This window comes from Ascaphus truei, chromosome 5 (genome assembly GCF_040206685.1).
Source record: "Ascaphus truei isolate aAscTru1 chromosome 5, aAscTru1.hap1, whole genome shotgun sequence".
NCBI classification, from domain to species: Eukaryota; Metazoa; Chordata; class Amphibia; order Anura; family Ascaphidae; genus Ascaphus; species Ascaphus truei.
In genome coordinates, this window is record NC_134487.1 from 241,978,522 (window position 1) to 241,994,506 (window position 15,985).

The 15,985-nt window shown below is 39.6% G+C and overlaps 1 protein-coding gene across 1 annotated transcript; it reads left to right on the top strand.

Moving 5' to 3' along the window:
- The first annotated feature begins 589 nt into the window (after positions 1–589).
- On the top strand, positions 590–3,957 carry LOC142494729 (uncharacterized). The gene is made up of 4 exons (XM_075599163.1): positions 590–934; positions 2,330–2,407; positions 2,773–3,137; positions 3,922–3,957. The coding sequence occupies exons 1-4, from the start codon at positions 658–660 to the stop codon at positions 3,955–3,957; spliced, it is 756 nt and encodes a 251-aa protein (XP_075455278.1). The 5' UTR covers positions 590–657.
- The last annotated feature ends 12,028 nt before the right edge of the window (positions 3,958–15,985 follow it).

Consider the following 15,985-nt stretch of genomic DNA (forward strand, 5'->3'; position numbering starts at 1 on the left):
GGTGCTAGGAGTGGGAGTGCTGGTGCTGGGAGTGCTGCTGGTGGCGCAGTTGCTGATGGGGTGGATGGTGGTGGCGTGCTTGCTGGTGGGCAGCTTTTGGAGGCTCTTCCATTGGAAGAAGGAGAGTCCAGTCAGCACCAGCCAAGCTCTGACCCTAAACCTGCTCGGAAGAAACGTGTGGAGAAGCCACGTAATCCTCGCTTCAATGACCAGGAAAATACAGCTCTTGTCACTGGCATTCTGGAGCACTATGACAGTATATATGGACATTTACTAGGTAAGTGTACCTTTACATTTATTATTCAAATACATGTGATCCTAGGTCATCTGAGTTTTGTTCATATGCAAATATGGGTTCAGAATATCTTTCTATGTTAATTAGTCTGGAAACACAGCTTTTTATCATGCCTTACAAGGACAACTAAACACAGGCGGTCAATTTGCCATAACTGCATACAATATGAATGCAACCTTGCTTACATGTATAGGTTTAGTAGTGAATGCTCATGTGCTTCACATATTACACCTAAAACAGCATGTTTGCTATCTCTTGGAACAGCTAGCAGTGTAGGAAACTGGTGCTTCTATTATTATTAATTTACCTCATATATTTTATATGTTTTTCAAGGGCGGACAAGTTCATCAAGCAGAAAAGAAATGTGGGACACAATAGTCATTGGTGTCAATGCGTGTGGGAATCATGTGAGGGACAAGCGGAATTGTCACAAGAGATTTGATGATATTAGGTCAAAATTGAAAAAGAAAATACAACAGCAACGCGTGCATGCTACTGGCACTGGAGGTGGGCCGACACCACAACGTCTCATATTAACTCCATTGGAGGAGCTGCTTCGGGCAAAATTACTTCCCGTCGTCGTGGAAGGCTTACCTGGTGACCGGGATATTGGAATTTATCCCTCACAATTTCCACCAGGTGAGAAATATTACTGTACTAGGCGTGTCGTTGCTTACAGTTATTTTGCATATTTACACTGCTTTTTATACTGTCTTCACAATATAAGCATACCTGCATCTATATATGTATATATCTGATTCTGTATATGTATATATATCAAAATAGACATATATGTTGTAGTCCTACTAAAAGCAGTAACTAATATAGCACGTGCCATTGCGTGCTCATTTACATGTGAATTCCCAAAATGCATTGCTGCAGTGGAAGCAATTGATGGTGGGCGAAGATGGGGAACAACAGGGTAGTACACATGTGTAACACATGCTAATGAGAAATTATTACTAGCTACAGGTACAGAACATAAATATGTATAATATTATTGTGTATTTTATTTATTTTACTCCGACAAACATGACATTACTGCCTATTTTAAGCATGCATCAAATATATTGCATGCAACGGCCTACAAACATCACTTGCACTAACACATCTATAGTTGTTTATGAAAAGGTCCATTTTTGCTTTAAGTCATATACAGACAGCATAATGAGGCACACGTATCATATGTTATGTCATTGTTTTCATAACTTAAAAACTGCACACGACTATTTAGCTCATCTACCATTGTGTTAAAGCAGCTGCAATTAATATCTCATCACAGCATACACTTCAACAGAGGGGGTGGGGTTCAGCACACACACTAATTACAGGCTCATTTTAGGGTCAACTTAGTTCACACCATTTTCACCTGTTTCAAGTAATTGAAAGGTGTGGCTGATTAGGCTTTTTGGGGAAGGGAATACCGTTCTTACAACCTGACTAGCACAACTGAAGTTAATCACACTCATTTGAAAGCTTAACTTTAGCTACTAAATGCCCCAACAACTCATTACTTATCAAAGCGTACGTCACACATTAGTTCACTCATATCTATAGTTGAACTACTATCAACGACACATTATCACACACTGCATGTGTTGTCTTGTTGAGTCACAGCCACATTCAGGTGTGCCACATCTTATATTAATGTACCACACATATCCTCTACCAAAAACAACACTTTTTGCAATATGACCACCTTCATGATAACCATTGTGAATGGTCATCTCATGATAGTTATGTACATTATGATACTGATATCACTACACAACATATGATTTTTATGTACAAATTTAATCTATTTATCCTCACGCATTACTGCAGAACCATAGTATGTTGTATGTTAGGGAACTCAAAACTTCTAAGTACACAGGCATGTACATTGTTATTACAACTATTTATGTTCACTTTCACACACACATTTTGGGTAAAGGAACTGATGCTGTTAGGTACTCATAAATACAGAACATACAATAACTGTTTGTTCAATATTTACACATGTAAATGTAAAACTTATGTTATTGTTAAATATAGTTGCCCCTGGAGGACATGTGTCACCTGAGACAGAACAAGTGTCTTCACCTGGGTCAGCCAGCTCAACACACCTAGAAGGTGAGTGTATCAGTTGGTGGCCATATAATATGTGCTCTTCTATATGTTATGTTGTCATGTTCATTATTTGTTTTGCACATCTTCTTTAAATAGGATTACTTAGTGTATGTGAAAATGAAGTGTAAGGCAACATGTATTGTGTTAGTGATGTTAACTATCATGTAGGAGTTGTGAGTTTACAGCAAGTTTTCATTCACTCATATTTCATACTGAGTCCAAACATTATTCTTAAGTCAAGGTAGTTTTTAATGTGAGGTTATAAAACGTATGGAAACATGTTAGTTGTTACTTATGACACAGTAGAATTACATAGTAACACAGCAGAGATTAACATGCCATTTAATAATGTGTACATTTATTTGTAGAACATGATGATGAGGATTATGATGATGATGATGATGATGATGCCGCCATAGACACACAAATACAAGCAAGTGACCATGAAGAGGTTCCAATTGAAACTGTTTTACCGCCAAATCGTCCAGCAAATACCACATACGATGCAATTGTAGCTTCTGAGGGAAAAATTGTGGAAGCAGAAAATCGTCGCCATTCTGACCTGATGACAGTGCTGGAAAGGATGATTGCACTGCAGGAAGAAACAGTTTCACAATTGGCACATCTCCACAGAGTCTTCATTGAAGTGCCTAAACAGTTGCAAAAAATCAACACCTCATTCGAAGCATTAGTTGTTCAGCAAACACAAGCTAATTACTTGAGAATGACTAATGTACCACAATTCAACTTGAACACCTCACAGGCAGGATCTGTTCATGCTGGTCAGTTTTCACCACATGCTTCTGATCTTCATTCACCAGGTCCGAATGTTACCGGTCAAGTAGCAGACATTGCTGTGCAGGTTCCTGACGACATCCTACCGCTGCCATCAGTACAAAATCAGCAGCTGACACCTACAAAGGAGGCCACAAAAACAAAACACAAGCAGTTACTACTGACCAGTTTCTGGTCAAAAACAACAAAAGACACACATGAAACAGACCAACCATCACTTGTGCAGTGTCTACCAACTTGCTCACATGTGTCAGTGGGCACAAGCCCTGTCGGTGAGTCACTGGCCACAAGCCCTGTCCGTGAACAGTCACTACCCAAAAGCCCTGTAGGTGAGTCACTGCCCAAAAGCCCTGTAGGTGAGTCACTGCCCAAAAGCCCTGTAGGTGAATCACTGCCCAAAAGCCCTGTAGGTGAATCACTGCCCAAAAGCCCTGTAGGTGAATCACTGCCCAAAAGCCCTGTAGGTGAGTCACTGGCCACAAGCCCTGCCCGTGAAGTGCCAGAGGCCACTCAAAGTGGCTCTGTTGTGGCTAAAGTTGTTGGCAAACGAAAAAGGAAAATTCAAGAGACAACAAGCAGGCCTGTTACTCGCTCTCAAAAGGAACAAAAAAAATAAATTATATAATTCACAAAATATGTCTTTGGCCTTGTTTTGTTGACTTCAGATTATCTAATTAATATTGTATGTATGCTGAAGACTGTGTTGTTTCCAAACTTTCAAGTACGTTCTTGTATACGTGAAGTTTTGGAAATGTTAACACTCGTAATTAATGAATAGTGTTATAAATATTTATGTATTAATCGTCTGTTCAGTAATGGTCCACCAGGAGCCAGTTGCTAAGTTTAGAGAAGCTGCCATTGACTGTGCAGCAAAACATTGCATTTGGGTGTGTTACTTGAAGTAATCATTGCATGTGCATATTATTCACATGCAATTATAAAAGCACCTATTTAACTGCAAACATCTTTCTTGTAGTACGTGTACAGCAGGATTTTGTGTTAAATATTACTTACCTTTGCTGGCCATTGTAATGTTGTCCTTTAATCATTTATGTGTTCTTGTTTCAAGAACATCTCTGAATTTATACTAATATATATGTAGTATGTATGGATATATGCACACACACACACACACACACACACACACACACAGACACACACACTGTGTGTGTGTGTCTGTGTGTGTGTGTGTGTGTGTATGTATATATAGTACTATCTAAACTGGTATAGATGTATTTACAAAAAACATACACTTCATGCTTCCTTGTGAAAACACAGTATTTTAATAATACAGGCCTAATGTTTGAGAACTATACTAAGTGTGAGCCTCTAACATTATTGGGCGCAAACAAATGTTTATTACTTAATTCACTCATGTTTATCACCATTTAAATAGGTTTCATACAAGGCCTACTTACTGCCATCAATATGTTGTGTGTACTCCTGCAATATAAAAAAAAAAAAAAAAAATTATATATATATATATATATATATATATATATATATATATATATATATATATATATATATATATATATATATATACACACACACACACACACACACACACACAATATACACTTTATATATATATATATATTTATGAGAGATATATATTTATATATATATATATAGATACACACGTATTTAAACTCATGCAGACAGGGAGTTAACCAGACTTTCAAATACACACAGAAATGTATGCGGGAAAAAAACATTTCATTTTGCAGGTGTGTGTATTTACTGATATGGCTGTCTAAGCACTATTTTCACACAGTGCTCTTTGTTATTTGTCAAGAAAACTCAATGTTACTGAATTAAAAGTGTAGGAATGTTTTCAGAAACGAGATAAAAAAAGGATACATGTTTGTCCCACATGCGGCTATCACAAACCACAAATGTTCAAGCAATTAAAACTACACATCCAATTGGCGTTTGAAATAAGGAGTTACAGTTTATAGTTTTGTTGACCTTGAAAAGGAAACACAGCAATTTGTTAGCCATTGAGCAGTTTCATTTTGATGAGCAAAGAACAGATACCTGCACACATCTTTTGTGCTAGTCTGCAATGGCTGATGAATTCGTGAAAAATATGAATCCGAATTTAGGGTATAAATACATGGTATCAGAAGCTATTTTGAGAACATGCGGACACCAAGCGAGCACACGCCAAATCTATGATTTGATTCGAGCAAAATATCCTTATTACCAAGACCGTGGGCATGCGCGCAATTTTAATTCCTCAATAAGATTCACTTTATCAACTAATGACTTTTTTGAACGTGTGCAGGATAAGCTAGAAGACAACTATGGTTTCTGGAAGATTGCCAAAGAAAAACATTTCACCGTGAAAGAGGGCACATATATTGTGGTTAAAGGCATATTTATTCCTAATGCCAATAGCAATGGATCCGCTACTACTGTTCCGTGTGAATCGATACCTGCTGCAATATCTGCACCCTCCATTCCTGAAACCCACATTGTACAACAACAAAACTACTATGATTATGTACCAAGCCTTTCAGCTGAAAATGCATTGGAATGGGTACCCGAAGAAATGAACCTACCTCCCGACCAATTGTTTGAAGAAAGCAGTGGCGATTCCTATGAGCGCTTCATGGAGGAGATGTGTGTCATACTGGATTCAGCGGGTGGGTCAAGCGTGGATGAAAAAGCCTTGCATTTCTGGAGCGAACAGTTGCAGCCAGATGAAGAGTTAATTCTAGAAGAATGGTAAATATAACAACCGTTATGCGTTGACTCTGCGTTTAAATGTTTTTTTTTTTTGTAACCACCATTTTCCCTTTCAATGCGTGGATACAGCGTAACATTGCAGACTGCATAACATGTAGCGATCACAAAGAAATTGTTTCCGAATACAATATAGTAGAACCTGAAAGAGTAGTACACATTGCTGACGGAATAAATATACGTACTTTCCTATCACTTTAAACATATTAGCAACATTTTACCATAACTCTAACACATACCTGTTTTGTTATCATGCAACATCTACAACATTTAAAAGTGGGTCCACCACGTATGACGTGGGACCCTTGTCATGGCCCAAGGCGTCCTTAAAAAGGATTACGGATGTAAGTCCCGCCCCCAAGCGACGTGCGCGCCTCAAAGCCTATTGGCTGTCATGTTTTGTTATAGTAACGGTAACTGCAGTGTGTCATGTGTGCGGCTCAGTGTTTGTAGGCGTCAACTGGGCGTTAGCCGAATGTTAATTGAGTGGGAGGAGTGTTAGCGTGCGTTTCACGCTGGTTTAACATGATGTCACACGTATTGCATTTGCGCATTGTGTTATCGGCCGTCCTTTCTGTCCAAACACGTCTGTTTAAAAAGAATACAGATGTACTCGTTTAGAACGAATGTAGTTTCGTATTCATTGTATTTGAAATAAAGATTTTATGTCTAATGGTATTTTCAAGATGTATTGAACGCACAACGTACGCTTTGTTTTGCGCATACGCTAACAGTTAGTGCAGCCAAGCGTGAAGTGCGTGCGCACACTAAGATGTGCGCGCACATTTTTCAGTATACAGGAAACGTTCACTTCATATACATAGTTATGCCTGCTACAAATTTAAAGAAACATTACATACTGATGTACACTTGTACTTCTAACATATAAGTGAGTGACGTGTGTATGTACACAATCATATAGAGCTGTGTAACGCGTTGTCACGGATACATATATAGTAAGGTGCCATATTTGACCATCATGTGTTTGCTGTATTTCAGAGATGTCAGGGAAGATACAATCGGATCAATGTATGATTTCAGAAGAGTCTACCTTTATATGAGATGATTGTGAGGAGGAGCCACCGACTACTATACTACATATGGAACTAATTTTATATTGCTTGCAGCGCTTATTAACAAACAATTAAAAATGTGATACCCTTATGCCTATATTGCATAAGCACTTAATTAACATAATGATGTTGCAAAAGAGTGCCTCATGAATTTTTATTGAGTGTTCTTTAATGACTACTATCATTTTATGGCATGGTGTGTTTTATATATAACAACCATTCCCACTCTGCTAACACATTTGTGTATTCTATTGTGTAATGGAACGTATGACTGTCGAAACTATGTAACAATAATAATAATAATAATAATAATTATAATATGAGCATGTTCATGTATAGCGCTGCTAGTTGTACACAGCGCTTTACAGACACATTTTTCAGGCTGAGGTCCCTGGCCCGTGGAACTTACAATTTATTTTTTGCCGCCTGAGGCACAGGGAGATAAAGTGACTTGCCCAAGGTCACAAGGAGCCGACACCGGGAATTGAACCAGACTCCCCTGCTTCAAACTCTCAGTGCCAGTGTGTGTCTTTACTCACTGAGCTACTCCTTCTCCCAATGTAAAGGACACTTACAACCAACTAGCCATTTATTGTTAAAAATCTCTTGTTACATGGGTATGTTGATAAAATAGTTTGGGACTGTAGCAAATAATGTTATTGGCCAGATGTTGTGGTCCCCTACAATGCATGATGTTCTGAATATGACATCAACATCATGTAATGAAGTACGTTTCTGTGTATATTTCATTAACCTAACTAACTATAGTTTACTGTGTTTATTAAACGTTCTAAAAATACATAGTATAGTCAATATGATGATATAAGCTACCATAATAAAGCTGGTGTTATCATTTGTCGGTGTTATACATGGATCCTACACAAATTGATACAGACACAAACAGTTGTCTTAAAAAGTGTGTCTATGCTAATGTGCACGTGATTGACGTTACAATTGTGAGAATACTTGATAATTATCATCATGATAATGATGAAGTGACGTGATTTATATTGCAAAAATATTACCAACATTGTCATATTGGTAAATTAGAAATGCTAAATGACAGTAACATTTGCAACAAAATTGTGTTTTCTGTTAACAGTTTTACACTTGGTACATGTAGGACACATCCACACACGTGTGACTTATACATACACATGTAACAAATTTAAATTAATGTTGACTATTAATTCCTAGCATTAAAAAACACCTACATTGCTAAATATAAGATGTAGTACGCATTGTTGTGATTACAGGCATTCATGCATGGAGTGTTATGATCAGTCAATTTCATCCGTGATGAATGAGCTCCCGTAAGTATATAAATAAGTACAGTTATCCCCTTGTCTCCAAACACCTCTACTGTATATTACATTAATGGAATTTATAAGGAAACATACATAAAATGTGATGAAATGGGAGTAATCATTTTCTAATACAATGCACATGAAAGCTCAAGAGTAGCTAAATGCATATACATGATACAGAAAGTACATATATGTTACATTTGTGTTTAAACCAATATGTTGGGTTTTGACTTCAAATAATTATACTGCACCGACACACTTTATTCGAGCAAATACCCAGTATGTACCTGGCAGATACCTGGAATGCGCCGCTCCTCACCTCTGACAAGCCCCGTTGCGTTTGCCTTCCCAGCCTGGGTTCATGCCTGGCTGACGGGCGGCTGATCTCTTAAATGATAATGATTAGGATTTAATAGGCTGCAATGCTTCGCGTGTCTACCAGATGGCATAAATTCATGAATTGTAATGCAGTATATATATATATACTGTGCAGTATTGCAGCCAGCGGGAATAAAATGCTTCAATCCCTGCTTGGAAAATAACCCAATGCACTCGGGCAGAAAACAGTCACAAACCTCAATACACCCGGGTATACCCGAATTCGTGGGACTAGCCGAGCTCGAATAAAGTGTGTCGCCAGTGTAGGAAGATTGATGTAGGCACATCTTATGAGAGATGTCAGCAAATACTGCACCGACACACTTTATTCGAGCAAATACCCGGTATGTACCTGGCAGATACCTGGAATGCGCCACTCCTAACCTCTGACAAGCCCCGTTGCATTTGCCTTCCCAGCCTGGGTTCATGCCTGGCTGATGGGCGGCTGATCTGTTAAATGATAATGATTAGGATTTAATAGGCTGCAATGCTTCGCGTGTCTACCAGATGGCATAAATTCATGAATTGTAATGCAGTTTATATATATATACTGTGCAGTATTGCAGCCAGCGGGAATAAAATGCTTCAATCCCTGCTTGGAAAATAACTCAATGTACTCGGGCAGAAAACAGTCACAAACCTCAATACACCCGGGTATACCCGAATTCGTGGGACTAGCCAAGCTCGAATAAAGTGTGTCGCCAGTGTATACATACCATGATCAGTCATACTGGAGATATACCTATAATGCAAAGGAACCATATATAAATTGCAAACATTGACATGCCATCTTCAGTACCGTAAACAACACAGCAAAGTGTGTATTTGGTGTTGAATGTGCAACACCATGTATATTTAATGACATTCAAAATGTAAATCAGCCTGGTGTACACATCATATGGATGTACATGTTACACTGCACCAATAACATTGTATGTAAGCATACTAGAAGCATGAATGAGTATGGGCATAATATGTGTATTGTGTTAGCATAAGGAACAACACAATGCTAAAATATTAGTGATTTGTTACCCCAGTTGTATTCACATACACACAACTAAAGTACAATTGAAGAGGGATTATATAACCTGTGCAACAATAACATACCTGTGCCACATCCCTTTGTGCACACAGCAGAGAAAAGAAAGGTGTGCAACCCATATTCATCTGTGTCCTACCAGAAGGGTATATAAAAAAACATTATTGTTAAGATAACATAATGTAAGTATAAAAGTAGAACTTGGAACATATATGTTTTTACTTACAAGAAAAAAATGAATTGATGAGATTCTGGCGTGTCTGGCCACCACTGGCTGTTTGTTCATTTTCAGCAGCTACATGGGTGGGATGCTCGTCTACCAAAGGCTCAGCTAGGTCTGATTGTACATTGTGCCTGAGTGCAACATTGTGCAAAATGCAACAGGCAAGGATAATATCAGACACTTTTTGAGGCTTGTATAGAAGAGCCCCACCAGTTCTGTCCAGACACCTAAATCTGGTCTTGAGTAGGCCAAATGTCCTCTCTATAACAGATCTTGTAGATATATGGGCTGCATTGTACCTCTCCTCTGCTTCAGTTTGAGGGTTTAGCACCGGAGTCAAGAGCCACGGCCTAATTCCGTATCCTGAGTCACCTATAATGAATGGAGCACACATAAGCTGACATTAGTGATAAGATTCTACAATGCCAACATTCCTACATAAAAATGTGTTTTGTGTTAGAACATGTAAATGTGTACTCACCCAGCAGCCAACCATGTTCAAAATGTCCCTCTTCGAACGCATGGAAGACTGAAGAGTTCCTCAGGATAGAGGAATCGTGACTGGAACCAGGGAATTTGGGTACCACATGCATTATCCTCATCGTGGCATCACATACCACCTGTACATTGAGTGAATGGTAGTGCTTACGATTGCGGTACACATGCTCACTCTGACTAGGTGCAATCAAAGCAACATGTGTGCAATCGATTGCACCCAGCACACATGGTATCCCTGCTATATTATAAAAGCCAGTCCTGACTTCCAGCCACTCTGTCGCCTCTGTAGGAAAATGAATATAATTCCTAGCGCGTCTATTGAGTGCATAGAGAAACTGGGTCAAGGCCCGCGAGAATGTAGATTGCGAGACCCCGCCCACTATGCCCACAGTTGTCTGGTATGACGCGGAAGCAAGATAATGTAATGAGCACAGCATTTTAACAAGCCCAGGGACTGCACGACCTCTGGCTGTGAAAAAATCTAAATCTCCCCTTATCTCCTCATAAAGAGATAAGATTGCTGCTGAACTCAAACGATAGCGACTTACAATCTCCTCCTCACTCATCCCATCTAACAGGGTTCTCTCCCTGTACAGACGCGGACGAGGCACAACTTGTCTCCTCTGTCTTCTCCTCTGATCTCCTGTCCCTCTACCTGTCCCTCGGCCTGTCCCTCTCCCTGTCCCTGTCGTATCCGCGTGACTGTCCCTGTCACTGTCCCTCGGTGTGTCCCTCCCTTGCCCTATATGATTCTCTTGATCATCAAGCATGTCATAGAAAAGAATGTTCCTCCGTCTCCTAAACAATCTCAACATTTTGAAATGAGTAGCTGTGAATGAGCAGGTAATGGGCGTCCTTTAAATAGGTATGTGATGATGTCAGGTGACATAGTAAAATGCAAGGTGTTACATTAACATAATAAAGTACTTCTGTGGCAAGCTGTGTGCAGTTGTTGTTATAAGTATTTGTTGTGTGTATTCTGCAGGGAATGATGATATTTGCCAATGATGTGACGTGAAGCTTTGTACAAACATTGTTTGCAAATAAATAGTTGCATGTGCAATGCATGTAAAACTTCTGAACGCAACAGTCAGTCATGTAATTAGACAAAAAGGCTGAGATTGACGTGGGAAAAGTTTTGTGTAACATGTGTAATTAGCCATAATAAAGAAAAACCTGGCGCCAAATAGTCAGTGGAATGTCCTGTACTCCTCAAGGGATCCGCACACTTGCTCGACAGACCATGCAAAGAAAAGAACACAAACAAACAAAAATCATAGCGCAACACTGTAGGGTAAGCAGTACTGCACTAATACACACAAACAGTTAAGAATCCTAGCGACTATTAAAATAATTATTTATTAAAAAGAACTATGCCAAGACCGACAATGGCAAATACAAGGAACCGCAGGACTGACTGGTGTCTGAGCCGCAGTGGAGCAGAGGCATCACCCGCCAGGGAGATCATCTCTACCTAGGACTTGTTCCTACCATGCGAGTTTAAACCTTGCTGTATGTAAGTAGGGCTCCAATTTTTGTGCTCCGGATGACCTGCGGTTCCTTGTATTTGCCATTGTCGGTCTTGGCATAGTTCTTTTTAATAAATAATTATTTTAATAGTCGCTAGGATTCTTAACTGTTTGTGTGTATTAGTGCAGTACTGCTTACCCTACAGTGTTGCGCTATGATTTTTGTTTGTTTGTGTTCTTTTCTTTGCATGGTCTGTCGAGCAAGTGTGCGGATCCCTTGAGGAGTACAGGACATTCCACTGACTATTTGGCGCCAGGTTTTTCTTTATTTTGGTTTATTCTGTTAGTACTGGCAGTATCACCGGGCAGCCATCCTTTATTATAAGTTTTTTAATATCACACTGTGTATTACACTTTAGCGCTAGTTCACATTTTTTTCTTCACCATGTGTAATTAGCCATGTTATTGTCACATGTTGACAACAATGAATAGTCGTGTGCATATGCATGCATTTCTGTAAGGAGGATAGTTGCTATAGAATGAGTTTACAAGATGTCCCAATGATGAATTACTGTACATGTGTGTATAAGTTAGGTTGAAGTGCTTGTAATGCAACGGTTACAATGTAAACATGCAATGTGATTGATCGTCCAATAAGTGACGTCATGAAAATAGGGAGGACCAAACGTAGATGTAAACATGAGAATTTAGATGTACATGAACGTTTAAAGATGCGTGACACATTACAAGCATTGTGTAATGTAAAGGAACATGAATATACTGTGTATGTGTGACATGTGTGACATGTGTAACATCATGTAAATAATTGTCGCTCAGTTCATAAAAATGTGTGATATGATGTGAGGTTCTCCTTTAAGAGTTGAGTATAGTATTTTCCCTTGACACATCATCACATGATGAGTAATGTGACACGCAAATGCTGAAAACATGTAAAAGTATAATGTTATGCAAATAATACACGTCAGCTGTGACACAATGCAGGGAATGCCCCCACACTGTAATGCAAATGACGTTTGTATTGTGAGCAATGAAACGTAAACAGTACTATACTGTTATACGTCCCCGCTCCATTGACTCCATTGATGTACAGAAGATTTTTTTTTTCTAAGTGCCGTTCCGGCAGCCTTAGCGATCGTTCTCCCCTCCAAACTGCCAACTTTAGTTGGCGGGAGAAATTGGCCATAACATCTCAATTTCGTAGTGCCGATCAGCCCCGATAAGCTGTTTTTTTTTGTTGAATCCAGCCGATTTAAAAAAGTGGCGATCAGTGGCGAAAACAGGCTTATCGGCAGCCGACTGGCCATAACAAAATAATCGGCTCCGAAACCTGGCGAAATCAAGCACTTATCGGCGCTTACTGAATCTCAAACCCAATTTTGGCTATAAAATGGCGATAATTCCCTTATCAACGCTTACTGCATGAGGCCCTTAATCTTTTAACTCTCTCTACTGCTCTCCCTCCAACACACTAACTTTGAGCAGTGCTGTGCCTTATATACCTCAGGAAACGGGCACATCTCTGATGTCACTAACTGTGGACTCAGAGCATGTAGCCACTCCCATCCATACATAGGGCACCTCACCAGGGTGTGAGGGCAAACCTCCATGATTACTGCTGGCATCCCTGTAACTTACCAGGTTTACTGCCAGCAGGGGAGACAACTGCAGACATTTTACATGCATGGCTACACATAACTTTTTTTAAGTTGTTGTAAATGGGGAGGGGGGGTTACATGTAACTATTAAAACCAGATATTTAAAATGATCTTACAAAGCCATCAATTACCTAGTTTTAACTTATTAAACATATCATTGGCATTTGTTCAATGTATTTGCATGTGAGTCTAGCATTTACTCGTTCTGTGAAGAACAATATATACTGTAGTGCAAAGAACTAATGTTATGGTGAATATGTCCGCAAAATGTGCAAATTCAATGCATGCTATAGGCTTCCGTAGAATAAGTAAGCCTGAATATGATGTAATAAATGGTTAAAAAAGTGTGCGTGAGTGATATACAGTATAATTGGGCAGCCCAAGTGAGTCCTCTGATTGATCAAAATAGGGAAGCATATAAGGGAACCAAGTGACTTATCAGGCGCTTCCTAACAAAAATATAATCCAAATTACTATAGATATAGCATCAAAAATGTGAGTCAAATATCAATATTAAAATCCAAAGTGGATGATATATGACTGTTCCATGTATCTTGATATATAAAATCGAAAGGTTAGTGCTATCTGCGGTGAATCTGATTGGTCCTCAGCCTCTGGCCAATCAGATTGGTGGGTCTGACAATGAACCATATAGGTGGCTATCAATTGAATCAACCAGACCTAGCTGGTATAGCATGTAATCTAATTTAGGTTATGCAAATTATAGCTATTCTATTTTGGTTAATACCAAAAAGATAACTGTGAGGAATGACCTAATAGGCATCTGTCCATGTTAGTGTATAATAAACAATGGTAGCCAATATTATTCTAAAATAGACTGCTATGCCAAGCAAATAATTAGAATTTTTGTAAAAGACCAGAACTTATCATGAATGCTGGTAAATAACTGTAGCAAAAACAGGATCCAATGCAGATGTCCTCTGGATCCTGACAGCTCTCTTTGTGGATACTGTACAACCACCTCCTTAGATGAACCTAAACAAAGAAATAGAAGAAAAGGCGTCTGCTCCATATGTAAAATCAACTGCACAGATTTAATTTCCTGGACAGGGTTACAAAATACAAACTCACAAACATCCGTGAATTTTACGCATTTTATGAGACAATGCTCATGCTCCAACAGTGCACCAGAAAAGCGCTTCGCAGCTGCCACTGGCAGATGTAAGTCAAGGATTTCAGCAGGCTGTATCCCCTCGCAATATAATCCTCCGGCAACCAAACAGCAGCTCCCTATGGTTCTGCCCTGTATTCCTGTTCCTCATCTGCTGATGTCTACCAAATCTGATATACTTCTTGGAGTGTGTGAGTTTGCACTCTGTCATTCAGTTTTACTTATAGTTTTTGACCATCTGCACTAAGTTTTCTTGTCTCTTATTATGAGATGCTTTCAATCAGCTTTTCGAAGACAGCATTAACCCATTCTCTGCCGCGATGGATATATACATAAGTATTTAAAGAGTTTAAGATCATATCTGTGAGATACATCAGACTTTCTCTCTGTGCGTGACTTCTTTTTCTCTCACTCTCTGCTTCTTTTGCTATAACTGAGACTTGGCTCACTCAGCCTGACTCTGCCCTAGAAGCTGCCCTCTCTTATGGTGACCTTTCTTTCTCCCACACTCTGCACCCCGATGGCAGGGGTGGAGGTGTGGGGCTCCTCCTCTCCTCTCTCTGCCATTACCCTTCCTATTTCTCCCTCTCTTGTTTTTCCCTCCTTTGAGGCTTACACTGTCCAGATCTTCTCTCCTCTCACTGTCCATGTGGCGGTCATCAATTGCTCACCTACCTCTACCCATAACCCTTCTGCCTTTCTCTCTCACTTTGAATCATGGCTCTCTTTCTTTCTCTCCTCAGACTCCCTTGTTCTTCTCCTTGGGGACTTCAACTGCCATATTGATGACCCCTCTCTCTCTTGGGTTTCCCACTTTCTCTCTCTAAACTTTTCATTTGGCCTTCAACAGTAGACTACAGCCAGCACCCACATGGATGGCCACTACCTAGACCTGGTTTTCACTAAAAACTTTTCTCTTTCTGATTTCTCTATTTCCCCCTTTCCTCTCTCTGATCATCACCTCATCTCATTTTCTCTCTCTCGCTTCTCCCCTTCTCCATCTCCATCTACCCCTTGTTTCTGCAGAGACCTGCGCTCCATTAACCTACCAGCTTTTGATTCCACTTTACGCTTCTCCCTCTCCTCTCTCAACCCTGCTTCAGACCCTGATAACTTGGTCAGGAACTACAACTATGCCCTGTCCTTCTCTCTTGATCTACATGCCCCGTGTTCTCTCTGCCGTTCTCGCCCTTCTAACCCCAGACCCTGGCTAAATTCCCACAAGCGCATGCTGTGTTCC